This window comes from Oncorhynchus mykiss, chromosome 7, assembly GCF_013265735.2.
Source record: "Oncorhynchus mykiss isolate Arlee chromosome 7, USDA_OmykA_1.1, whole genome shotgun sequence".
In the NCBI taxonomy this organism is placed as follows: domain Eukaryota; kingdom Metazoa; phylum Chordata; class Actinopteri; order Salmoniformes; family Salmonidae; genus Oncorhynchus; species Oncorhynchus mykiss.
In genome coordinates this window covers 76,095,946-76,123,921 of record NC_048571.1, presented here as the reverse complement: position 1 = coordinate 76,123,921, position 27,976 = coordinate 76,095,946, and the positions used below count along the sequence as shown (strand labels likewise).

Below are 27,976 nucleotides of genomic sequence, written 5' to 3'. Positions count from 1 at the left end.
ATGTTGGTTAGAGTATACTGTAGGGATGTTGGTTAGAGTATACTGCAGGGATGTTGGTTAGAGTATACTGCAGGGATGTTGCTTAGAGTATACTGCAGGGACGTTGGTTAGAGTATACTGCAAGGATGTTGGTTAGAGTATACTGCAGGGATGTTGGTTAGAGTATACTGCAGGGATGTTGGTTAGAGTATACTGCAGGGATGTTGGTTAGAGTATACTGCAGTGATGTTGGTTAGAGTATACTGCCTCATGTTGGTTAGAGTATACTGCAGGGATGTTGGTTAGAGTATACTGCAGGGATGTTGGTTAGAGTATACTGCAGGGATGTTGGTTAGAGTATACTGCAGGGATGTTGGTTAGAGTATACTGCGGGGATGTTGGTTAGAGTATACTGTAGGGATGTTGGTTAGAGTATACTGCCTCATGTTGGTTAGAGTATACTGCAGGGATGTTGGTTAGAGTATACTGCATGGATGTTGGTTAGAGTATACTGTAGGGATGTTGGTTAGAGTATACCGCAGGGATGTTGGTTAGAGTATACTGTAGGGATGTTGGTTAGAGTATACTGTAGGGATGTTGGTTAGAGTATACTGTAGGGATGTTGGTTAGAGTATACTGTAGGGATGTTGGTTAGAGTATACTGTAGGGATGTTGGTTAGAGTATACTACAGAGAATTATTTGGGTAGCCCAGACTTAAGGTAGCTCTGAACGACATAGACAACGTGCAAGATGGGGTTCTTCTCTCAGTGTGGTGAAGTCATTCACCAGAGGAAAATAGCTGTAATATTAAACTCTTGACAATAGTCCGTCATTTACGGCATAATATAAAATCGTCAAAGATAACAACGCTGATTGACCCATCCTCTCTCTCTCTCTCTCTCTCTCTCTCTCTCTCTCTCTCTCTCTCGCTGAGATACCTATAGCAGCTTGAGTTCCCCGCCTCCTCCAAACTCTTAACTATCCTCTTCTACCTCTCATGTAGCTTACAGAAGCTCTGGTACTGAGCTTAGAGAATACAGAGAGGAGAGAGGATGGCTTCTGGGGTGAGGGGATATGAGAGAGGGGGAGGGAGAGAGAGACAAATAAAAATAGAGACGAATAGAGAGAGGAAAGCTTCTTGGTAGAGGGGATATTTGAGAGAAAATGGTCAAAAGAGAGAATGAAGGAGAAAGAAAGAGATGCTATGCCCCACGGTGTGATGACAGGCTAACTCTGTCTGCTCTAATGTCTTCCAGATGGGTTCCTATTTCGGCTATGCAGTGGCAGCCACCGACATCAACAACGATGGGTAAGTGAGTTAGCGGATGGAGAGAAGGAGGGAAAGATGAAGAGAAGGAAGGAAAGAGAGAGCTGAAGAGAGAGAGAGATGCAGAGAGAAAGAGAGACTAAGTGAGCAAAGAGAAGGTAGGTATGACAAGACTTGTACAGACAGACAGACTTGGACAGGCAGCTTATGCTAGCAGAGAGAGAGAGAGAGAGAGTGAGTATTTCAGAAGTTCTCATGGTCATGCATTTCCTCACTCTCTCATTTCCTCACTCTCTCATGAGTCATAAAAATTCCCTGTCATACAGTAGCTACTCCTACACTTCAGGTTCTCCATTGGCCACTCTCACATCCACTCTCCTATTAAAATGATAGTCAGGAGACTCAGGAAGACTCACCAGAGAGGGATAGGACACTCTCTTATTAGAATGATAGTCAGGAGACTCAGGAAGACTCACCAGAGAGGGATAGGACACTCTCCTATTAGAATGATAGTCAGGAGACTCAGGAAGAGTCACCATACAATGTAAATCTCCAACATCATCCTTCACACTAATAAACATTGACTCAACTTTAGAGGCCTTGGAATGGACCTAAAGTAATCTTATCCCCCCCGCCCCCCTCTCCCCGGCCTTAGTCTGGATGACCTGGTGGTGGGCGCTCCCATGTTCATGCAGAGGGGGTCTGACGGACTGCGTTGGGAGGAGGTGGGCCGTGTCTATGTGTACCTACAGCAGCGTCCCTTGTTGTTTGAGCCCAGCCTGCCCCCCTTGGGAGGTAGTCAGGCCTTCGGGAGGTTCGGAAGCTCCCTGGCCCCGCTGGGAGACCTCAACCAGGACGGCTTCAACGGTGAGCACTCTGGAAAAGCTTGGGTCATATTCATTAAGGAACACTGTAGCAAAATGTTTTGCAAAGGAAAACGAAATTGATCATTTGTTATTGGACAAGTTAAGGTAGTCCCTCCCTTTTTTGGGTCAGTTTTTCCCCCGTTTGGTGTCTACGGGGTTCTGATCTTTCATGCAAGATCATAACGAAGCTCAGGCCAGAGGGAGTGGGGATTAGCCATTATGAGGTTGCATAACTTTGTTGATTATCTTAGATATTGCAATTGGCTGTCCCTTTGGAGGAGACGACCAACAGGGATTGGTCCTCATCTATAACGGGCATGCCAGTGGGCTGAAGGACACGCCCACTCAGGCTCTAGCTGGCCAATGGGCCTCTGGCACCTTTCCTGCCAGTTTTGGCTATGCCCTCCGCGGAGAGAAAGATCTGGACCAGAATGGGTACCCAGGTAAAATTCTTTAGTCCAATTGTTCAGTTTGTTTTTAATTGTTTTGCCTTTTACAATTTCTTATTAGTGTTTAATATTGGTGTCATCTTTGTACAGATCTCATCGTAGGTGCTTTTGGGGCTGACAAGGCTGTTCTGTACAGGTATGTGCTCTCACCAGAACTTGATTGGCTCATTGTGCTCAAGCTAGCTGACCAGCCCTTTATTTGTATTTTATTTGTTCAATTAAACATGTACCTCAATCTGAAAACATTGTTTTATATGTGGTCTTTATGTAATTTGAATTACAATTTTGTATTGGAATCAAAGATTTTAATTGATGTAATCACGTCTTCCAATTGGTTGGTATTTTTCTATCAGGGCTCGGCCTATTGTCAACGCCAGTGCTTCTCTTACTGTGCAACCTACCATGATCAACTCAGAGGAGAAGAGTTGTATGGTGTCCAATGGGAACAAGACTATCTCTGTGTCTTGGTGCGTTGATACATTTCTTTTCCTTTTCAAAAGAATCTGATTGGTTAAAACACTGCTGATATTCCATCAGTTAACTGAGGCAGCTACATCTTTGTGATGTATTAGACAGGCAGACAGACAGACAGACATCAACAGAGAAACTGCATAGATTGTGGCAGACAGACAGACAGACCCAACACTGAGTCCAAGACCTATTATATAGTACATTTTCCACTCTTAAACCATGTCAATGGACAAAATGTCTGGCATTCACCACTTGAGAATGTCAAATGACACCATGTTTGACAAGCTTGTCCAGTCTTCGTTCCAGTATGAGTGTTTGAGGACAGTCTATATTCTGAGCCCAAGCAAAGGGAACACTTCACCACTTTTAGTCTCGCTGAAATGAAAGCCTAGTGGCTGTTATCTTGATATCTGCTGTTAGTACCGCACAAGTTGCTTGTTGTTTGTGTCTTGTTGATTAACGCTCAGGTTGCTGGGAGCCTTGGGAAGGCTGAGGGAGAAGTAGAGGTGGGATGGACAGTGGAAAGGGTGGAGCGGGTTGCCATTCACTTTGAATGACATGTTATTTGGAACATCGGCCTAGGACACAGCATGCATGAGATGACACACCCACACACACATTTACCATTGCGCAGGCAGATGACCATTGACCACACACATACACACACATGTACAGATTTTAGCACACATATTCTGTATATGCATACACTCTAAAATAATCAAAAGCACACACATTGTTTTTTACCTCCCCTTGTAAAGTTTGAGCAATTTGTTTTAAAGGGGGATAGGTTGATTTGGGCTTCAGTTCTGTGCAAAGATTGAATGCATTTACATTCAGTGGGTTAGCATGTAGCCTAGCAGATCTGTTTGTGCTCTTCCCCACTCCATTGTCATTGTCATGCCAAACATGATCATTCCACAAGGATTTGGCAAGAGACACAGAAACAGACTGGCAACCAGGCTATTTAGCACGAGACTTGTGAGAGATTTCTTACATAAAACATTTTTGTGACCAAATGTTTTTTATACATTTTCTCGTTGGTGGAGGTAGAGCTATTATATACTGTTATATACCGCCAAATGTTTTAGAGCTCTACATGGATCTACTTAAGACATGTAAATACTGTCTCTCTGTCTTCACTCTCTCTCCAGTGTCAACCTCAGTTTCTGCCTCTCGGCCAATGGGAAGCACCTCCCTGCTGATCTAGGTGAGCCCAGTGTTTTCTGTTTTGTCTACAAGGGATACAGCTTTTGTCTAAATTGACTTTTCGTAGCAGGTTTAGGGGAACTTACAGAGCAGGTTAGGAGAATTAGCTTAGCAGGTTAGGAGAATTAGGTTAAGGTTAGGAAAGGGTTAGGGGTAGCTAAAATGTAAAAAAAAACAAAAACACTTTTGATGTCAATTTGACAAAAGCTGTATTGCATCTAGACATGACTAGTGTTTTCTTTTGTAAGGACTCCACACAGCTGTTCCCTATTATCTTCCTTGGTGTGGTCGCAAATATGCCTGAACTCACTGTGGTCAATTTAGCAGTTAAGATGAAGATGAAAGGACAATCGAGGAAGTACAGGGGAAACATTGCGAGGTTTGTGTGTGCGTGTGTGTTTATGTGTGTGGGTGTGTGATTGTGTTTGTGTCTGCACTTAGGAATGGGTATTTGCAATTGTGTGTGTGTGTGTATTGTGTTAGTGTATGCATAGTAACAGTGTATGTAATTGCTTTAGTTAGCCAGCAGCATACCACCCTGCATCCCACTGCTGGCTTGGCTCTGATGCTACGCAGAGTTAGTCCAGGCCAGTCCCTGGATGGGAAACCAGATGCTGCTGGAAGTGGTGTTGGGAGTGCCAGTAGGAGGCACTATTTTCTCTGTATATCCCAGGGCATTGCCCTGTGTAGGGTGCTGTTTTTCAGATGGGTTGTTAAATGGGTGTTCTGACTCTCTGTGTTCACTAAAGATCCTATGCCACTTATCATAAGAGTAGGGGTGTTAACCCTAGTGTCCTGGCTAAATTCCCAATCTGGCCCTCATACCATCACAGTCACCTAATCATCCCCAGCTTCCAATTAGCTCAGTCATCCCCCCTCCTCTTCCCTGTAACTATTCCACAGGTTGTTGCTATAAATTAGAATGTGTTCTCACTCAAATTACCTGGTTAAATAAACAGTATGTTATAAGGGGTTTGTTTTTGTGACATGTTCTATTGTGTGTGTGTATGTTGTGCAGTTTTTATGGTGGAGGTGCAGTTGGACCATCTGGAGCAGAAACAGAGAGAGTCATCCGTGAGGAGAACTCTGTTCCTAGATAGCCATCAGCCCAGCCTGCTGGAGACCATCACCATGGCCAACGGAGGACCAACGTGTCACGACACCCGCATCTACCTGCGCGTTAGTCACTTCAAACTTCAAACACTCAGAGAGATGTTGCTGTTAAACTGCATGAGTTTATAATGTATTTTTAGTATGTCTAATAATCATTTCATAATGATAGACTAAATAGCAATCATTTGAAATGCTGATTGATACATAAAGAGCCTTATAAGCCTTGTTATAAAGCATTATACCTGCCAGCTTTAAGTCAAATGTTACCGAGTTATTCACAGACATGTTGAGAAAATCCCAGATTATAAAAACAACATTGATCCAATGAACTGTGGGTCTTCCCGACCAATCTCTCTGGACCAAAAGGTTGCACAAAAATGTTGGCTAGTTTCTTTGAATCCAGCCTTCAAAACACCAGTAACTTGAAACAGGCTGAAACATTTAATGCTACATTTGACAGTTAATCTGTTTTTGATTATAGTTTCAATAGGACTGAAAGTGAAAATGTTCCCTTGCGCTGTACATTTAGACAGACCTATAACATTATATTTACTACAACGTACATTTAGACAGATCTATAACATTATATTTACTACAGCGTACATTTAGACAGATCTATAACATTATATTTACTACAATGTACATTTAGACAGACCTATAACATTATATTTACTACAATGTACATTTAAATCTAGAGGTCCACAGAGTCTCAACCAGTTTACAATAAGTCAAATTGAAGTTCAACACACCATGAAGAAAGGTCAGTGTAAGGTCAGATTCACTTCCTCTTGAGTGTGTCGGTGATGCCTTTTGACCTTCTTTCCTCATGTGTGTTGTAGAGTGAAGGGGAGTTTCGGGATAAACTGTCCCCCATTTACATCACCCTCAACTTTAGCCTGGATCCTCTCGCTCAACTGGACCTCCATGGCCTAAAACCCATTCTAAACTACCAGACAACACATATTATAAAGCAGAAGGTATGTACTAACTACGTTATTCAATTAGGAACATTTGCAATTTCAGTTGTTATCCTGAATTGACTGAATCGAACTGGACTTGACCCCAACCATGCCAGACATCACACCTTGTAGAGCAGAGTACAATATCTGGTCACATTTACCAGACCGCATAACTAAGTTTAGAGCAGGTGCACTACGTATACCCATACTGAAACTCTAGAATACACAACCTAGAGGGACCTAGAGGGATTGTGGTCAATTTTCAATGTACAAATTATTATCATTATTTTCCGGCATTCGCTCCGACAAAAATCAGCACGAGGCTGAATCTAGTTGCCTAACCCCGCTATAGACGGTAGACTATGAACATAGTGCATACACAATTTAGTTATTGTACCAGACTTCATGACTTAACCACAAACACACAATGTGCACCTTATCTACTCCCCCCGGTATTTACATTTTGTACCAGGAAGTAGAAAGGGATAAGGTCAGAAGTGTCCATTTTGAAATAGATTTCATATGGAGGACCCCTCAGTAGTGCTGATCCCCATATGGCTAAAGGTTGGGGGTTAGTCCTTATATACTAGGCACTGAATTACAATATGTTATAGCCATAGAGTTAGATAGATGGCACACTTGCTACAAAGCCTTTTTTACTCTACTTTAGAATAGATGAAAACCTTCAATGGCACTGCCCATGCTGTCACGTAAGCGATAAGGACAAATAACGGGGGGTAGCCTTTCCGAATTGAGAGTAGAATCCTCAAGGGTGTGAGGGTGGGGAGTCACGGCTATGCGACAAAAAACAGAGGGAGAACTGACGGCTCTTTCTGGGTGGGGCGCTGAGGCTAGCCATCTGGTTGTGGTTTGTTTATGTATGTTGCCAGTGGTCTCCGCCATGTCGAGAGCCCGGCAAGGCAGACTTGGAGCACGTGTGTGTGTTTATATGTGTGTTTTTATATTTATGTGTGTGTGTGTGTGCTCCAAGCCTCTCACTATTGGCAGAGAAACCAATACAACCTAGAGTAGAGAGAACAGCTTTTGGGAACAACTTGAACTTTCCATGCTCATGTTATTACACTGAAACATTTAGCAATCTCTCTCTCTCTCTTCCTCTTCCACTTCTAAACTTGTCAAAACATGAATAAAGTTTCTTCCTCTTCTTAACGCCCTTTTTGTCCCATGGAGAGTGGGTGATGGGAAGGTGGAGGATGAAAGAGAGTGAGTGAGTGGGGGAGGGAGGAGAGCCTTTGGTGATTGTGTGACCATTACCAGACCCGTGCTTTCCTCTGTCTTGTGATGTTGTGTTGACTGACCGATTACCACATGGACTTGCATGAACGATAACATTGGAGGCTTTAAATTAGTAATCTCCATGGAGACGGAGTGAGTGACCGCCATGCCGACCCCGCACTGTCGTAGCATTCCTTTGGGGTTCTAATGTTTGCCACATGTTGCTGCTGGGATGGATGGGCTGGTAGTGTAACAATGGGTTCACAGTACACAGTTGCAATGTTGTAGGAGACTGAGAAAAAAAGGACTAGGAAAGAGAGAGAGACAGAGTGCTTAGGACCCCAATTCCTCTCCTCTCTTCCCTAAGCCGTGCAAGACTTTCCTTTTTCCTGCTATTCCTTCCTTTCCTCGTGTTGCAGTATGTCTACCTTTCTTGAACATCATTGCTCTCCTCATACCCACGAAAACAAAACTCTCCTTCTGTTCATTCTCCCCTTCTCTTATTTGCTTTCCCTTTTTCCGTCCTTCACGTATTCCCTCAGTTCTCCCCTTCATTCCCTCATTTAGGAGGTTATTCATACATCTTCATTGCAGTTGTAAATGTACCAGCAGTTGTTCAAAACAAATTCATAATTTGGTCTAAAAAATGAGATCTGATCTTCATCTAAGTCACAACAATAGACAAACAGTCTGCTTAAACAAATTATTGTATTTTTCTTGTCTATATTGAATACATAATTTAAACATTCACAGTGTAGGTTGGAAAAAGTATGTGAACCCCTAGGCTAATGACTTCACTAAAAGCTAATTGGAGTCAGGAGTCAGCTAACCTGGAGTCAAATCAATGAGACGAGATTGGAGATGTTGGTTAGTGCTGCCTTGCCCTATAAAAAACACTCACAAAATTTGAGTTTGCTATTCATAAGAAGCATTGCCTGATGTGAACCATGCCTCAAACAAAAGAGATCTCAGAAGACCTAAGAATTGTTGACCTGCATAAAGCTGGAAAGGGTTACAAAAGTTTTTCTAAAAGCCTTGATGTTCATCAGGCCACGGTAAGACAAAATGTCTATAAATGGAGAAAGTTCAGCACTGTTGCTACTTTCCCTAGGAGTGGTCATCCTGCACATATGACTGCAAGAGCACAGCGCAGAATGCTCAATGAGGTTAAGAAGAATCCTAGAGTGTCAGCTAAAGACTTACAGAAATCTCTGGGACATGCTAACATCTCTGTTGACCAGTCTACGATACGTAAAACACTAAACAAGAATGGTGTTCATGGGAGTACACTACAGAAGAAGCCACTGCTGTCCAAAAAAAACATTGCTGCACATCTGAAGTTCGCAAAAGAGCATCCGGATGTCCTACAGCGCTTCTGGAAACATATTCAGTGGACAAATGATACTAAAGTTCAGTTGTTTGGAAGGAAGGAACATAGAACACTGTGTGAAGAAAAAGAGGCACAGCACACCAACATCAAAACCTCATCCCAATTGTAAAGTCTGGTGAAGGGAGCATCACGGTTTGGAGCTGCTTTGCTGCTATCATCGACGGAAAAATGAATTCCCCAGTTTATCAAGACATTTTGCAGGAGAATGTAAGGCTACCTGTCCCCCATTTGAAGCTCAACAGAAGTTGGGTGATGCAACAGGACAATGAACCAAAACACAGAAGTAAATCAACAACAGAATGGCTTCAACAGAAGAAAATACGCCTTCTGGAGTGGCCCAATCAGAGTCCTGACCTCAACCCGACTGAGATGCTGTGGCATGACCTCAAGAGAGCGGCTCACAGACATCCCAATAATATTCCTGAACTGACACAGTTTTGTAAAGACAAATGGTCCAAAACTCCTCCTGACTGTTGTGCAGGTCTGATCCTCAACTACAGAAAACATTTGGTTGAGGTTATTGCTGCCAGAGGGTCAACCAGTTTATTAAATCCAAGGGTTCACATACCTTTCCCACCCTGCACTGTGAATGTTTACACGGTGTGTTCAATAAAGACATGAAAACATATAATTGTTTGTGTGTTATTAGTTTAGGCAGACTGTGTTTGTCTATTGTTGTGACTTAGATGACGATCAGATCACATTTTTTATTTGAAAAATATAAATCTCTCTCCATCCCTCTGTTCTGCAGGCCCAAATTCAGCTGGACTGTGGGGAGGACAACATCTGTGTTCCTGACCTCAAACTGGCCGTTTATGGGTGAGCTGAAGTCCCCTCTCCGTTACCTGAGACCAGGGCATTATACCGGAATGGCCTCCTTTGCTATTCTCCCCTCTCCCTCGTGACCCATGATATGTGAAAGGACTCAGCAGGTCTCCAGCACATAAAAGGTCAACTCCAGTGCAGAAAGTATTTTTTTCATGCCACATAAATGACATAAATAGCATATTACATGGACAAATGATACACAGGAGTACCCTATGATATGCTTGTTTGTTTATCTGGAATTCATTTAAAGTAGCACCACTGGGCACCATGTGGTACCAGGTTGTTGTCATTTTTTTGTGTATTCTTCTAAAGCAAGTAACTTTGAACACATAGCCACAGGAACATATACAAAAGTATGTGGATACCCTTCAAATGACTGGATTTGGCTATTTCAGACACACCTGTTGCTGACAGGTGTATAAAACAGAGCACACAGCCATGCAATCTCCATAGACAAACACTGGCAGTAGAATGGCCTTACTGACGAGATCAGTGACATTCAACGTGGCACCGTCATAGGATGCCACCTTTCCAACAAGTCAGTTGGTCAAATTTCTGCCCTGCTAGAGCTTCCCCGGTCAACTGTAAGTGCTGTTATTGGGAAGTGGAAACATCTAGGAGCAACAACGGCTCAGCTGCGAAGTGGTAGGCCACACAAGCTCACAGAACGAGACCGCCGAGTGCTGAAGCACGTTGAGCGTTCCAAACTTCCTCTGGAAGCAACGTCAACATAGTAACTGTTTGTTGGGAGCTTCATGAAATGGGTTTCTATAGCTGAGCAGCCACACACAAGCATAAGGTCCCCAATGTGCAATGCCAAGCGTCGTCTGGAGTGGGGTAAAGCTTGCCTCTATTGGATTCTGGAGCAGTGGAAACGCGTTCTCTGGAGAGATGAATCTCACTTCACCATCTGGGAAGTCCGACAGACGAATCTGGGTTTGGCGAATGCCAGGAGAATGCTACCTGCCCGAATGCATAGTGACAACTTTAATGTTTGGTGGAGGAGGAATAATGGTCTGGGGCTGTTTTTCATGGTTCGGGCTATGCCCCTTAGTTCCAATAAAGAGAAATCTTAGAGCTACAGAATACAATGACATTCTAGACGATTCTGTGCTTCCAACTTTGTGGTAACAGTTTGGGAAAGGCCCTTTCCTGTTTCAGCATGACAATGCCTCCATGCACAAAGTGAGGTCCATGCAGAAATGGTTTGTCGAGATTGGTGTGGAAGAACTTGACTGGCCTGCACAGAGCCCTGACCCTCAACACCATCGAACACCTTTGGGATGAATTGGAACGCCGTCTGCGACCCAGGTCTAATCATCGATCATCAATGCCCAACCTCACTAATGCTCTTGAGGCTGAATGGAAGCATGTCACCGCAGCAATGTTCCAACATCAAGTAGAAAGCCTTTCCAGAAGAGTGGAGGCTGCATATGGGGGACCAACTCCATATTAATGCCCATGATTTTAAAATACGATGTTTGACGAGCAGGTGTCCACATACTTTTGGTCATGTAGTGTAGTTATTCACATGAAATAAATTGAGGTCCAAAGATGAAAATATGATCATAAACCAGGAGTATATTGATTCATCTAGATTCTCAGAATATCCCTGTGCTCTAGTCAGACACCATAATCCTATCCAAAAGTCAGTCTAAGCTCCCTGATACATGTACTGTAAAAACAATAATCATTCAACTATTAACTTAGATAATATAATTTTTTGAAGGGACTTCCATAACATATACTTTTGGTCATGTAGCATGTGTTTACACACCTTGATTGCAGAAACGCTTTTCTTTTCTCAGGAGAGTAACAAAATGGTTTGTGTCCTCTTGGTCATGGTTATTAATGGTTGATCATTGTTGTTTGAGTGTTGGACAACAGGAGAATATGTTGCATTTTAGGCTGATTGGAACAACTGGGACAATTCACAAAACAAGTTCAAGCTTTTTCTTTGCTCTCACTTGTAGTAGTTTGTTTCACGACTACCGGCACAATTCAATCATGTTAAGAGTTTCCCATGAAAAACTGGAATGTTTGTTTTCAGTTTCCACGAGACCAAATCACTCAGTCACTCAGAAAATAAAATATGATTCAGCACTTTCACTCTGCAGCTTCGACGACCTCATTGAAATGTAATACGCAGCTTGTTTTTTAGGCCTTAAATTGTTTACTTCCTGAGAAATCCCATGCAGAAGGATGTTTTGTGTTCACAACCTTGAGGCCCGTCACGGAGATAAAAGTACCAGTAGTACTTTGTTGTTCCACACAAAGTACTACCACACAAAGTACTACTGGTACTTTGTGTGGTACATCCTCTGGCTTCAATTAAACATTGAACTATTTGATTGTACACATGATTATATTTCATGTACATGTTTTCCTATATAACATCTTAAAATCTTTGAATCAAATCAAATGCGACTTACAACCCCATCTCTCCCCACCACCTCAAAGCTCCCTTCCTCTCTCGCAGTCGGCACTACGGTGTTTGTGATAGACTATCCATGGTGTCGCTTCCACTGCGCTTCGTCAAACTGGCCTGGCCATAATTGGAATCATCTGAGTGGTCCTGGTGCAGAGCATGGTGTCATTGTGTCTGTACCTCGAGTGGACAGAGGGTGGGGGATAAGAGGAAGGGGTCAGGCCAAGGGATCGACCCTCAACATCTGTACTTGGCTCTAGCTCTTTCTGCTCAATAGACAGCATGAATGTATTACTACATTTGGAAGTATGGGGGCGGGAGTGGTGTGAAGTGGATTTATCACTACACAGGAAGTGCTTTACACAGGGGTGTCAGTGTGAGTTCATATGTTGTTGGTGGGGGCTGGTTTTTATTTAACCTTTATTTAACTAGGCAAGTCAGTTAAGAACAAGTTCTTATTTATAGTGATGGCCTACTTTTTTTATTTATTTTTTATTTCACCTTTATTTAACCAGGTAGGCCAGTTGAAAACAAGTTCTCATTTACAACTGCGATCTGGCCAAAATAGAGCAAAGCAGTGCGACAAAAACAACACAGTTACACATGGAATTAACAAACGTACAGTCAATAACAAAATGTTAAAATCTGTATACAGTGTGAGCAAATGAAGTAAGGAGGTAAGGCAATAAATTGGCCAATAGTGGCAAAGTAATGACAATTTAGCAATTTACACTGGAGTGATAGATGTGCAGATGAGGATGTGCAAGTAGAAATACTGGTGTGCAAAAGAGTAGAAAAACAAATATGGGGGGGGGGACGTGAGTCTGGAAGGAGAGTTTACAGTCTAACCAGACACCTAGGTATTTGTAGTTGTCCACATATTCTAAGTCAGAACCGTCCAGAGTAGTGATGCTTAGGTCGGGCGGGCAGGTACAGGCAGAGATCGGTTGAAGATTTTACTAGCATTTAAGAGCAGTTGGAGGCCACTGAAGGAGTGTTGTATGGCGTTGAAGCTCATTTGGAGGTTTGTTAGCACAGTGTCCAAAGAAGGGCCAGAAGTATACAGAATGGTGTCGTCTGCGTAGAGGTGGATCAAAGAATCACCCGCAGCAAGAGCGACATCATTGATATATACAAAGAAAAGAGTCAGCCTGAGAAGTGAACCCTGTGGCACCCTGTGGCATAGAGACTACCAGAGGTCCAGACAACAGGCCCTCCAATTTGACACACTGAACTCTATCTGAGAAGTAGTTAGTGAACCAGGCGAGGCAATCATTAGAGAAACCAAGGCTGTTTAGTCTGCCGTTAAGAATACGGTGATTGACAGAGTTGAAAGCCTTGGCCAGGTCAATGAAGGCGGAAGTACTGTCTTTTGTTTCAATTCAAACCAGGGTTCAACTAAAAATAAACAATACATATAGGCCAGGGGTTTCAAGCTCTGGTTGATTTGAAATGTCATCTTCAAGTTGATCATTAATATGTTGGATTCATGTCTCCATCTCAACCAAAAATCTAAGTTAAAGAATAGGACTAAATCAAATCAAACTTTAAATGCACTTTAAATAAAGTTTGATTTGATTTAATCTTATTGTTTGACTTTGATTATTGGTTGAGATGGAGATGTGAATCCAATATACCAGTTATTAATTCGTAGACAAACTGGAATTAAAGCCAGACTAAGTCAGTGGCGCAAAATATGTTGATATTTGGTTGTGTTGACAACCAAACATAATTCAACATAACTTCTGCAACTAAAGCATTACGTCTCCAACATTACGTCTCCAACATTACGTCTCCAACATTACGTCTCCAACATTACGTCTCCAACTAAAGCATTACGTCTCCAACATTACGTCTCCAACATTACGTCTCCAACTAAAGCATTACGTCTCCAACATTACGTCTCCAACTAAAGCATTACGTCTCCAACATTACGTCTCCAACTAAAGCATTACGTCTCCAACATTACGTCTCCAACATTACGTCTCCAACTAAAGCATTACGTCTCCAACTAAAGCATTACGTCTCCAACTAAAGCATTACGTCTCCAACATTACGTCTCCAACTAAAGCATTACGTCTCCAACATTACGTCTCCAACATTACGTCTCCAACATTACGTCTCCAACTAAAGCATTACGTCTCCAACTAAAGCATTACGTCTCCAACATTACGTCTCCAACATTACGTCTCCAACATTACGTCTCCAACTAAAGCATTACGTCTCCAACATTACGTCTCCAACATTACGTCTCCAACATTACGTCTCCAACATTACGTCTCCAACTAAAGCATTACGTCTCCAACTAAAGCATTACGTCTCCAACATTACGTCTCCAACTAAAGCATTACGTCTCCAACATTACGTCTCCAACATTACGTCTCCAACATTACGTCTCCAACTAAAGCATTACGTCTCCAACTAAAGCATTACGTCTCCAACATTACGTCTCCAACATTACGTCTCCAACTAAAGCATTACGTCTCCAACATTACGTCTCCAACATTACGTCTCCAACATTACGTCTCCAACTAAAGCATTACGTCTCCAACTAAAGCATTACGTCTCCAACATTACGTCTCCAACTAAAGCATTACGTCTCCAACATTACGTCTCCAACATTACGTCTCCAACATTACGTCTCCAACATTACGTCTCCAACTAAAGCATTACGTCTCCAACATTACGTCTCCAACATTACGTCTCCAACATTACGTCTCCAACTAAAGCATTACGTCTCCAACTAAAACATTACGTCTCCAACTAAAGCATTACGTCTCCAACATTACGTCTCCAACTAAAGCATTACGTCTCCAACATTACGTCTCCAACTAAAGCATTACGTCTCCAACATTACGTCTCCAACTAAAGCATTACGTCTCCAACTAAAGCATTACGTCTCCAACTAAAGCATTACGTCTCCAACATTACGTCTCCAACTAAAGCATTACGTCTCCAACATTACGTCTCCAACATTACGTCTCCAACTAAAGCATTACGTCTCCAACTAAAGCATTACGTCTCCAACTAAAGCATTACGTCTCCAACTAAAGCATTACGTCTCCAACATTACGTCTCCAACTAAAGCATTACGTCTCCAACATTACGTCTCCAACATTACGTCTCCAACATTACGTCTCCAACTAAAGCATTACGTCTCCAACTAAAGCATTACGTCTCCAACATTACGTCTCCAACTAAAGCATTACGTCTCCAACATTACGTCTCCAACATTACGTCTCCATCATTACGTCTCCAACTAAAGCATTACGTCTCCAACTAAAGCATTACGTCTCCAACATTACGTCTCCAACATTACGTCTCCAACATTACGTCTCCAACTAAAGCATTACGTCTCCAACATTACGTCTCCAACATTACGTCTCCAACATTACGTCTCCAACTAAAGCATTACGTCTCCAACTAAAGCATTACGTCTCCAACATTACGTCTCCAACTAAAGCATTACGTCTCCAACATTACGTCTCCAACATTACGTCTCCAACATTACGTCTCCAACTAAAGCATTACGTCTCCAACTAAAGCATTACGTCTCCAACATTATGTCTCCAACATTACGTCTCCAACATTACATCTCCAACTAAAGCATTACGTCTCCAACATTACGTCTCCAACATTACGTCTCCAACATTACGTCTCCAACTAAAGCATTACGTCTCCAACTAAAGCATTACGTCTCCAACATTACGTCTCCAACTAAAGCATTACGTCTCCAACATTACGTCTCCAACATTACGTCTCCAACATTACGTCTCCAACATTACGTCTCCAACATTACGTCTCCAACTAAAGCATTACGTCTCCAACATTACGTCTCCAACATTACGTCTCCAACTAAAGCATTACGTCTCCAACTAAAGCATTACGTCTCCAACTAAAGCATTACGTCTCCAACTAAAGCATTACGTCTCCAACATTACGTCTCCAACTAAAGCATTACGTCTCCAACATTACGTCTCCAACTAAAGCATTACGTCTCCAACTAAAGCATTACGTCTCCAACTAAAGCATTACGTCTCCAACATTACGTCTCCAACTAAAGCATTACGTCTCCAACATTACGTCTCCAACATTACGTCTCCAACTAAAGCATTACGTCTCCAACTAAAGCATTACGTCTCCAACATTACGTCTCCAACATTACGTCTCCAACATTACGTCTCCAACTAAAGCATTACGTCTCCAACTAAAGCATTACGTCTCCAACTAAAGCATTACGTCTCCAACATTACGACTCCAACTAAAGCGTTACGTCTCCAACATTACGTCTCCAACTAAAGCATTACGTCTCCAACATTACGTCTCCAACTAAAGCATTACGTCTCCAACATTACGTCTCCAACTAAAGCAAAAATAGAAGTTAAAGAATAGGATTAAGTCAGTGGCTCAGATTAAACTATCAAAGCATGAGATATTTGGTTGCGTTGTCAACCAAACAAAATTCAATATTACTTTTGTATTACAGTAAATAGCCTAAATGTATCTTACAAACTAATATAACAGTATTTATTCAACCTTAAAATGAGTAACACATCCATGGCCACATTTTGAAGATAGGCTACTGTAACTATACATGTCTTCTTATGTAGTCATAGAATGCATTCATGTTAAAGATGCATAGCATAGAAAGGCTGCAGCTCTGTGGAGATCTTCACAATTGCTATAATAATCTGTGCAGAATCTCGAACAGCATTGATCCCTTGCACTATGTTCTCAACAGCAATCCAGGTCCTTTGGTTCTGCTATTAGATGAAGAACAGTGATAACACATTAAGTTGTTGTATAAATACATCATATCTGACATTCTACTCCTATTTAAACTTTTCTATGCTTTTAAATGGTTGAAAGCGCAGTGACAACACATTGGGAATTCAACAAACGTCTGGCTGTATTTTTGAGTGGGTGAATAAAGGCTGAAATCTCATGGGGCAGCAGGGTAGCCTAGTGGTTAAAGCGTTGGACTAGTAATTGAAAGGTTGCAAGTTCATATCCCTGAGCTGACAAGGTACAAATCTGTCGTTCTGCCCCTGAACAGGCAGTTAACCCACTGTTCCTAGGCCGTCATTGAAAATAAGAATTTGTTCTTAACTGACTTGCCTAGTTAAATAAAGGTATACATTTTTTTTTTGATTAACATCTCAACCAAATATTACCCACATTTCCATGTTGAAATGACTCAGTGTGACCAGTGGGAACACACTTATGAAGATAATGAGCAGATAATGAGCATTGACTGTAGGATACACACGTATGGTTACCACCACCGTAGGAAAACGTAGGATGCTTGGAGACAAGACAACGTTGTGTGGTGGTTGTTTGCGGGTTAATGCTTTTTTCCTCCACTGATATTGTTACAGACAATGTCCAGCAGCTCCCTAGCAGACCTTTAATTGCTCTTGAAACATGAAAGGAGATTATTTACTAATTTATGTTCATCATATGTAAACAATGCAACAACAAAAAACAATGCAGATTTTTTATATTGTGTTATTGACTGTACGTTTGTTTATGTGTAACTGTTTGATTTTGTCACACTGCTTTGCTTTATCTTGGCCAGGTAGCAGTTGTAAATGAGAACTTGTTCTCAACTGGCCTACCTGGTTAAATAAAGGTGAAATAAAAAATAAAATGCAAATTCCATGAGAGACAAACCATCTGCAACAGGTCTCGTCGTGTTTGGGGGAAAAAATAACTTGTTTTACGTTGTTGTTGTATTTTCTTGTGGTTTCCTTAGCGATAGGACAGAGGTGTATCTTGGCGACGAGAACTCCCTGACCCTGACCTTCAATGCCAGGAACGAGGGAGAGGGCGGGGCCTACGAGGCAGAGCTTTACGTGGTACTGCCCGCGGAGGCTGACTACAGTGGTATTGCCCGCAACAATGCGGTGAGGGAGCAACCATCTGTCCTGTCCCTCTTATGTTATGGCTAATGTTCATAATATGTTTCTAATGGAAATGGCAGTGGTAAAATAATAAAGATACATATGCTAATCCACATAACAATAATTGAACTAATACCAATATAGTGTTGATACTAATGATAGCCTGATGCCTAAAACAATGGTTATGATCTAAACGTTTTGAGAAAACGTGGAAATGCTGTGAAGTAAATTGCTGTCTTTGTCTCTCTCGCCATAATTCTGCTCGTACTGTATCTCATATGCAGAGTCTGACTCAGCTGACCTGTAGCTACGAGGCAGAGAATCAGACCCGCTCTCTGGTCTGTGACCTGGGCAACCCTATGAAGTCTGGGACAAGTGTGAGTGGATCTTCATGGACTAACTGTTTCTTAAATTCAAATTGAGCTTTATTGTCACAAAAGGAACTATTCAATATTGCCGCGGCAGTATGGTATTTCTGTCCGTCTGATTGTGAGTTTTTGTATGTCTTTGCAATTCTGCGTCTTTACAACTGATGCTGCGTGCTCCAGATTGATCCAGGGTCTGTTAATGACTGTTTGTGTGTTTGACGGACTGCCTTGCTGACAGATCTGAGGTAGCTTTATCTCTAGTGTCTGATCGCCTGTCTTTTCTATGGATCTTCACAGTTGTGGGCAGGCCTCCGCTTCACTGTGCCTCGACTGAAGGACACTCACAATACAGTACAGTTTGAGCTCCAGATACGCAGGTAAGTCGCAGTTGCAGCTTCAGCACAGAAAGTGTATAAATTACTTTGTATTTTTTGAATGTATTCATATTTAGCTGAATGTGAGTGATACATTCTTTTTTTACCCTTTCAAATGTGTTTTGTTAAAAAAGTACCTAAATCCTTCTAAATTTTTAACCTTTATTTAACCAGGCAAGTCAGTTAAGAACAAATTCTTATTTTCAATGACGGCCTAGGAACAGTGGGTTAACTGCCTGTTCAGGGGCAGAACGACAGATTTGTACCATGTCAGCTTGGGGGTTTGAACCTTCCGGTTACTAGTCCAACACTCTAACCACTAGGCTACCCTAGCTACCCTCAATACTTCCATACTTATGACCTTGAGCTAAGGTTAGGGTTAGTGGATAGTTAGTTCAAGTGTTGTCGACAGTTAGGCGAACATCTACAAACCATCTACAGTATTTGGCACAATCCAAATTAAGTGTTGCACTTGTCTGTTCTTTCTCCAATCAGTAAAAATGAGAATAAATCCCAGAGTGATGATGAGCTCTTTCATCTGGAGGTGGCTGTGGTTGCTGATGTTATCCTACAGGGGTGAGTCATCATGGCTGGATGGACGAACGAACAAACAAGCTAATGACTGAATGCTCTCCATCACCATCACTAATAAACATACTCTCTGTTTAGCTACACTCAAAGTGACTGGGTACCAATATATTGCAACTCAACAGCCCCAGCGACATTGTAAAATATCTTTCTTTATAAACTGGGCGGTTCGAGCGCTAAGTGCTGATTGGCTGACAGCCATGGTATATCAGACTGTATACCACAGCTATGACAAAACATTTATTTCTACTGCTCAAATTACGTTGGTAACCAGTTTATAATAGCAATAAGGCACCTTGGGGGTTTGTGGTATATGGCCAATATACAACGGCTAAGGGCTGTATCCAGGCACTCCGCGTTGCGTCGTGCTTAAGAACAGCCCTTAACCGTGGTATATTGGCAATATACCACACTCCCTCGGGCCTTATTGCTTGAGTACCACATTCTGTTGGGTATGTCTACTGCATCCACTCCTACTCGTTTATCCTCTTTTCCAACTTGTATCTTTCTCCTTTTCTCGATTGAAGCGTTTCTCGTCCGGACAAGCTCCTCTTCCCTCCCCCGAACTGGAGGATGAGCCACAGCCTACAAGAGGAGCAGGATGTTGGGCCTGAGATCCAGCATGTGTACGAGGTACTCAACGTGTGCCACGATTTACTCAGTGTGTGCCACGAGAGTTGATTTTGTGTTGTGTTTATTTTTATTAAGTGGAGTCAAATAGGGATGGGTTGTTGAACAAATGCTTATCTTCTTAGCTTCCTGGTACAGTATGCTGACTTGGGTTCTCTCTCTCTCTCTCTTCCTCACTCTCTCCTCCTCTGTCTCTTCTTCTCTCTCTCTTCCTCTTTCACTCTCTCTCTCTGTCTCTCTCTCTTTCAGTTGGTGAACAACGGGCCCAGTATGATCAGTCAGTCAGTGCTGGAGCTGCGCTGCCCTCTGAAATCTCAGGGTCACGACCTTTTGTACCCTCTGGAGGTCATCACTCAGGGACCACTCGACTGCAGCTCCAACCACACCCTCAATGCACTGAAGCTCAAGGTGAGGGACAGACTTACACACATACATACAAAAGGACCTGCTTATATTATACTTCCACAAGCACTCATCCCAGATACTGTATACATTCACGCCCACCCCTGATACCTTGTCTTTTACTTTGTGTAGTGTCATATCATTCACACTATTTATACCAAGGATATGCAGTGGTCCAGTGGTACCCAGATAACTAGTCTGTGTGTGTTGCCAGCTCCAGCCTCCTACAACAGAGCAGCCACCCTCACCACTGACAGCCAGCCCTGAACACCACGTCCAGAGGAGAGAGGTCTACAGGGATCCTCTGGATGAACAAGGAAACCTGGTGAGATAACCTGGTGTGTGTCTGTGTTTTGGGGAAGGGGGTTGGTGGGGTTCTACAGTCACCTCTGGTACGTGCAGTGTGATGTGTGATGTTGTTGGCATGTATTTTGAGAGCAATTAATGCTGAAACCGATAAAGACCGATAAAAAAACAGAACTAGCTACAGATTCTTCAAATGGAAACATGACTATGCACGCACACACACAGCCATCCACTGACAGGACTAACCCCACTCTCAGTCCCTACAGTGTTATAAAGCTAGCCAGTAGTGCCTCCTGAGAGCTGTTCTTCTGATCCCCCATATGAAGACCGGGAGATGTTTTCCCTTATTTTTTCCTTTATTTTTCTCTCACGTGATAACCCCCCCCCCACCCCACCACATACTCGTCTTGTTTAGGGGTTCGACATGCCTAACCCATGTGGCGTCAACACTGACACACGGCCGCAGAGGTCTATTGACTCTGAAAACAGTAAAACAGCAGATAGCTGCTGTTAAATGAAGTCACTTGGCACTTGGTCCGGGAGCAGAGAAGCTAGAGAGTATAGTGGTGATAATGAGGTGTCTTATGGGAGTTTATTGGCCTGCCTAACCTCTTCTCTTCCTGAAGTCATTGTCTATTATTCTTTTGTATTTATGTTCGTAGTTTTTCATCGTAAATGAAGTCTCTCTTTTTGAGTCAAGGATTTCGTTTCATGTCCTAACGATAACCTCATGAGCTGAATTACAACAGAAAGAAACATGAAAATCCATCCATTGTTTCCCCTAATACCGCAAAACACAAACCAAAGGGAAATTATTTTATTGTGAAAGGAGATGAGGATATCTATCATAATAAGCTCTGATCATAATTATACGTTGTAGAGAATTCATTTTATGTTAAATAAATGTCTCCCGCTCTTTGTTTTTGTCCTCTTACATTCTCCACCCGATTATTCATTCCTCCTTTCAAAAACTAATGACCACAGAACAATTAATAACCATGGCTCCTCATTTTACACCAAGGCAACAAAACTACAAACTAGTGTCATTCCCTTTCATTAAAAGCAATGGGAATCTCTCTCTACCAAAACCTAAAAGTTAACTATCCAGTGTCTCCAGATTTCTACGAAACATTACCTATAATTAATTACAATTATGAGTTATATACTTTTACTTTATTTATTTTTAGGTATGTTAAAAAGCAGCTTTTCTGTGTTGTAATGGTGTGGGTGTACCCCAACAACAGAATGGTGTGGGTGTACCCCAACAACAGAATGGTGTGGGTGTACCCCAACAACAGAATGGTGTGGGTGTACCCCAACAACAGAATGGTGTGGGTGTACCCCAACAACAGAATGGTGTGGGTGTACCCCAACAACAGAATGGTGTGTACGTACCCCAACAACAGAATGGTGTGGGTGTACCCCAACAACAGAATGGTGTGTACGTACCCCAACAACAGAATGGTGTGGGCGTATAGCGGTTATTAAAAATATTCAGCACACTGATTGACCAGCTCAGCCAATGAGGCAGAATGACATCATTCTCTATGAGGAAATAGCAAGCATTTTTTTAAATGGTCTGTTTGCAAAACAGGTTTAAGGTGGGGTTTTCTAAGTGTTTTTTTCTCCAATTTATATATTATATTTACAAATACGAGTAGAAGACGAGTCAACATTTTTTGGGTATGAGTTAACAGAATATTAACTTTTAAAAGTACGATTTTCCCTGGACAGTTACTTTAAAGATACATTATGGAAGTTGAGTTACTAATTGTTTACCTCCAATTTGGTCTTGAATGATACCCCAGAATAAAAACTTCTGTATAGCCTCTTGTACTGCTCACAATCACAGGCTGTTAGCTGGAACTGTTTGTGAGACTGATTAACTGTAATGCACTGGTGGTCTGTATTGATGACTGCGTTCCTTCCTCCATAGTCGTGTTCTACCGCTGAGTGCTGGAGGCTGCGCTGTCATGTGGGGTTACTGGAGAGAGGAAACAGTGTCATTCTGACCGTCCGCTCACGCATCTGGCCTGAGGCCTTCCTTGAGGTGAGAGAGCGTGACTGTAGTTTGTTCTGCTGTCATGTCCTGTATTCTCCTTCTCCTCATATTAAATGGTCATTTGAATAGCACATGTACTGTATATTCTGTTATGTAGATCAAATGTGATTGAATTTGGTATTAACAATCCTTATGATGATGTAGTATTAGTACTATAATACTACTGCTATTATTAGTAGTACAACAAAAAAATTATGAAAGAGATACAGATAAATGTAGGTCGCAAGTCTGTGGTACAATGCCGCCCTCTCCTGGTAATGAACTTTTACAGCGAAAGATATTTGGTTTTTGGTACACACTTAAGCAATATATTTAAAATGATTTATTCAACTCATTCTTTCTTTGGACAAATGCTGCAGAGGGCATACAAGCAGTATGTGCTGGAGTGTTCTGTGGAGTACGGAGTCGAGAAGATGCCCTATTCCATCGCTCCCAAACTCAAACCCAGTGGATCCAAGAAGGCAAGCGCTGTTTTATTCTCCCCTTTATTTAATCATGTGTTCATTGACCTTTATGGATGCTTTAGGCCCGTCCTGTCTGTGTGATTTGGGATATCGTTTGAAAATGTGCACACAAAACATTCAAAAACCTTTATGAGTAATGTCACGTTTAGATTTTAAATCAACTATTTTTTTCAAGTGACTTCTCATTTCCCCATGGTAACAACATGTTTTTGTGTTGCAGGTCCTGACTCCAGTGATGTGGAACAAGCCAGACAGCCAGTACATGGTACCACTGTGGATCATCATTCTAGCCATACTGGCTGGATTGCTGCTGCTCACACTGGTCATATATGTACTCTACAAGGTAAAGGTGGCCACGTGAAGGACAAACTTAGCACACTAAATTACAAGCATGTAATGTCATAATGCTTGTTAACTGTTTATGTTTGAGAATCTGTCATATAACCAGATGATGTCTAGGTATATCACATTTTGGTTGTTATATGGTCAGGCAACTACATTACAATCTATCTTTTTTTACTTTGTTTTACAACCAGTATACAACCTGACCATGATACCACCAGTTGTAGGTGGTAGCATAAAATGGTATCTAAAAACTATTAGATAAGATCAAGTGTTTCAAATTTGACTGTCTTGAAAGTGGATGTTGGTAGCAAATAACGGTGAACTACAAACTGACTAAACTGTCTGGTGCAATGAGGACTATTCATGTAATTATTACCTTATTACCTAAGTCTCCTTTCTCTTTCAATCATTCCAGTTGGGCTTCTTCAAACGATCCAATCTTTATGGTACAGCCATGGAGAAAGCTCAACTCAAACCACAGGCTTCTTCTGAGGCCTAAACGATGGACCATCCCAGACGTCGTTTTGAAAACTGGAAAGGCATTGCATAGGACTTAACTCTAAACAAACCACAGAATACTCACGTATGAAAGGAAGTCCATCCATAGGATGAGTACCACTGGGACCTCAATGGCATTCAGCCTTCTACTGCACTGAAATGCTGAAGCAGGCAAACCCACAATGAGATGTCTGGGCTGCATTATAATAGAGCTATCCTGAAAACGGGCAAATTTTGCGTACGGTTGCATAGACAATAATGTCTTTAAAATCCAGCTTTTTGCTTTTATGTGGGGAAATATCCATCAAAGTAGCAACCCTGGCTGAGGCAATGGAGCATTTATTCAATTGTTTGAGTCACCAAATATGTCTTTACCTATGAGGTGAGAATGTTGGGGAAGGTGTGCTATTGAACGATAACAGCCAAAGTCCTCTGAATGCTAGGAGCAGAAATAGACTCATAAAGTATATCAGTCAATTTAACATTTGTTTTCTCAATGTCACAAAAACACATTGATGCTGTTTGCTACTCCAACTGGCCTTACTTTGTCCCGAAATAGACCATCCCTGACCCTGATGGCAAGTTAACATTGCCCACCGTCTGCAAACAGGTGTTACTACTACTAATGGGTGTGTGTCGACCATCAGTTAGTCAGGGTCATTGCGCTGTTGTACAGCTGGCAGTATATCCCCATATCTGCCAACACAAGTGCGATTTCAGATTTTCTACAGTGTAGTGCTGCCTCACAGCCACCAGTTTTACGATGAGGGCTTGCTAGCTGGAGAGAGGTCCGAGATTCTTTAAGAGGAAACGCACCTGGCCTTTCTGCTTTAACATACGATCTGTCATGTTCTTTCTGATCCATTTTGTTACTATGCAACTTGACCACATTTGTAAATACAGTGCTAGAAGCTTTTAGATAATTATTACAGTTGAAGGATATAACCTCACATCCCCTAATCACTATTTATAACACGTTTTTGTGCATTCAACCAAATGAATTTGATCATACTTAAGGATATTTTTTCTTTGTTATGAGCGGATGTATATTTCAAAGTAGTACATTTATAATTTTGTGAAGAGTATATCAAACTGCATTGGAAATATGTTTTTCTGTGAAATAATTCCCTCCCATGTTGGGAGCTGCCATGGCTTTTTCATGTTGTTTTGCTGTTGACGACTAAAATTAAATTACCATTTTATTTTACTCTATCCAAATACAGATGCCATATTTAATTTGTTGCAGTAATTTTTATGCACAGCAGGAAATGCAAAAGGCTTCTAAAGTTTGTAATTTCCACTTTTAATAACGTAATTTGCCCTAACTGAAAATGTATCAACCCCTACAAAAAAAATGCCCTTAATTATAATCCACATAATTATAATTAATTTCCTGTTGCTGGAATTGGAATAGTTGTTGATAATTTTGCAAATGCTATTGTATATAGGCCTAAATAGCATAATTGATAATATATGAGTGACAACATTAAACCTAACCTTTGGAATGACTTTGCTAGTAACAGTGACTCTATTTAGCTTTAAAGTGGAGAACTTTCAACAATCATTCTCACGGGAGTGTAATGCCTGCTCCCGCTCTTCCCCTCGGGGGCGCCAGGCTGCCCTGCATTACGCACTCCTGCCGCCATCATTACGCACACCTGCCTTCCCTCGTCACAGGCATCAGCGAATTATTGGACTTCCCTGGACTCAATCACCTGTTTATTACCTCTCCTATATGTGTCAGTTCCCCAGCTCTGTTCAACACTGCTGCATTGATTGTCTTACGTCTGTGTTTTGCCCAGTTCTGACGCTGTTCCTATTCTGTTTTCATGTCTGTTCCGATTAAATGTTGACTCCTCGTACCTGCTTCTCTTCTCCAGTGTCATTCCTAACAGCAGCCATCAAATTAAGCATCTGGGACTGCTGGCGGTTCGGTTGGTGGTGACGTCGGGTCCAGGGGCTGCTGCCGATGGAACTGGGGGTTCCTTAGCTGGATCGTCGGGCTTCCATGCCCTAGCCGACTCGAGAGGTTCCCTTGCCCCAGTTGGCTCGGAAGATGACCATCCCACGTCAGGCCTCAGCCGGATCGTCAGGTTTTTACGCACAGCCAGCTCCTCAGGCTGCTACATCTCAGCTGGATTATCGGGCTCCCACGCCTCAGCAGGATCAACAGGCTTTCACGCCTCAGCTGGATCGTCAGGCTCCTATGCCTTACCCGGCTCTCCAGACTCCCACGCCTCTGTCGGTTCGACGGTATATTACACCCAGTCGGCTTGTCCAGCGCCGTGCCTCGGCCGGCCCGTCAGGCTCGCCCAGGTGGGACGCGGGGTGGAGCCCCTGGGGGCTACTGCTCTTCCCCCCTGAAGTTCAATGGCGCCAGTCTGCCCTGCATTACACACTCCTGCCACCATCATTACACACACCTGCCTTCCCTCGTCACAGGCATCAGCGAACTATTGGACTCCCCTGGACTCAATCACCTGTTTATTACCTCCCCTATATGTGTCAGTTCCCCAGCTCTTTTCCCGCTGCTGCATTGATTGTCTTACGTCTGTGTTTTACCCAGTTCTGACGCTGTTCCTGTCCTGTTTTCATGTCTGTTCCGATTAAATGTTGACTCCTCGTACCTGCTTCTCTTCTCCAGCATCATTCCTAACAGGTAGCATATTGGTAATAGCCAGTGAGAAATATCATAGCTAAACAGTGCTGGGCTTGGAAGCCCTGGATGGGAGACTAAAGGGTGGCTGTAGATGATCACTTCTCCAGTAGGAGGTAATGCCCATGTAAGGGAGTGCGTAACTGGTGGCAGGGAAGTCAGGCGTAGGAGAGAAAAACTGGGTAATCAACGGATCAGTTTTATTCATTAAACCACCGGAAACCAGAACAACAAACAAATGGGTACGAAACCCTTCGAGCACCAGAGAAAACGTGCCCATGCACTTACAATAAACAATTCCGCACAAAGACATGGCGGAACAGAGGGTTAAATACACAACATGTAATGAGGGAAATGAGACCAGGTGTGTGGGAAGACAAGACAAAACAAAAGGAAAATGAAAAGTGGATCGATGATGGCTAGAAGACCGGCGACGCCGAGCGCCGCCAGAACAAGGAGAGGAAACGACTTCGCTGGAAGTTGTGACAGCCCAGACTATTGTTTTTTTTATGATAATGAATATAACATTGAAGATCTGATGTTTTAAAGGTAAAAATTCATATTTTTGTGTGTTGAAATATCTAGTCAGTTATTTCATGTGAATTCTGCTCCAGCTGTGTTGTGGCATGAGGTGGTTCTTTAGGACACGCATGTTGTGTGAAAAGGGGTGGATACTTATGAATTTCATTTTGGTGATTAGAAAGGATAACAATGAAGCTAAGTAATAACTGTGATTGAGTGTAGATGATATGGATTATATATCATTACATTGTCTGTTGAAATGTGGTTACCATGGTGACAATCCCGTGGTTGAAATTTCACCCTAAAAACAAAGTTGATAACTTTTTTCAAATCCAATGTATTTGCCACGTATATGCTGCGTCACAATACGTTGACAAATGATTGTGAAACAGAGTTGATTCAACCAGTTTGTGCCCAGTGGGTATGCAGCAAGGCTGATGTAGGCTACTGTGATCTAATCACCTCTTCCGTTTTACTTCCGTATCATCCTACAGCTAATGGGGATCCTAATAAAATACCAAATGTCAAAAACCTTTTGAACGGGCTTTACGATTATATCATGACATTTGTGAAAACACATCATTTCATATAAACAATGAGTGTACAAAACATTAAGAACACCTTACTAATATTGTGTTTTTTTGGCCTCAGGAACAGCCTCAATT

At 42.2% G+C, this 27,976-nt stretch overlaps 1 protein-coding gene across 1 annotated transcript in view; it reads left to right on the top strand.

Annotated features, from left to right (window-relative positions):
* The window catches only part of LOC110528502 (integrin alpha-5), a 70,156-nt gene extending 43,397 nt beyond the window's left edge, over window positions 1-26,759 (top strand). Inside the window, exons 11-30 of the mRNA XM_021610605.2 lie at window positions 1,237-1,289; window positions 1,903-2,114; window positions 2,365-2,556; window positions 2,653-2,698; window positions 2,916-3,029; window positions 4,185-4,240; window positions 5,258-5,418; window positions 6,192-6,329; window positions 9,689-9,756; window positions 17,949-18,099; window positions 18,381-18,473; window positions 18,762-18,841; window positions 19,334-19,414; window positions 19,954-20,059; window positions 20,306-20,464; window positions 20,673-20,783; window positions 22,701-22,814; window positions 23,186-23,287; window positions 23,511-23,633; window positions 24,051-26,759. Of these exons, the coding sequence (XP_021466280.2) occupies window positions 1,237-1,289; window positions 1,903-2,114; window positions 2,365-2,556; window positions 2,653-2,698; window positions 2,916-3,029; window positions 4,185-4,240; window positions 5,258-5,418; window positions 6,192-6,329; window positions 9,689-9,756; window positions 17,949-18,099; window positions 18,381-18,473; window positions 18,762-18,841; window positions 19,334-19,414; window positions 19,954-20,059; window positions 20,306-20,464; window positions 20,673-20,783; window positions 22,701-22,814; window positions 23,186-23,287; window positions 23,511-23,633; window positions 24,051-24,134 (2,244 nt within the window). The 3' untranslated portion in view covers window positions 24,135-26,759. The remainder of the gene's footprint in view (window positions 1-1,236; window positions 1,290-1,902; window positions 2,115-2,364; window positions 2,557-2,652; window positions 2,699-2,915; window positions 3,030-4,184; window positions 4,241-5,257; window positions 5,419-6,191; window positions 6,330-9,688; window positions 9,757-17,948; window positions 18,100-18,380; window positions 18,474-18,761; window positions 18,842-19,333; window positions 19,415-19,953; window positions 20,060-20,305; window positions 20,465-20,672; window positions 20,784-22,700; window positions 22,815-23,185; window positions 23,288-23,510; window positions 23,634-24,050) is intronic.
* The last annotated feature ends 1,217 nt before the right edge of the window (window positions 26,760-27,976 follow it).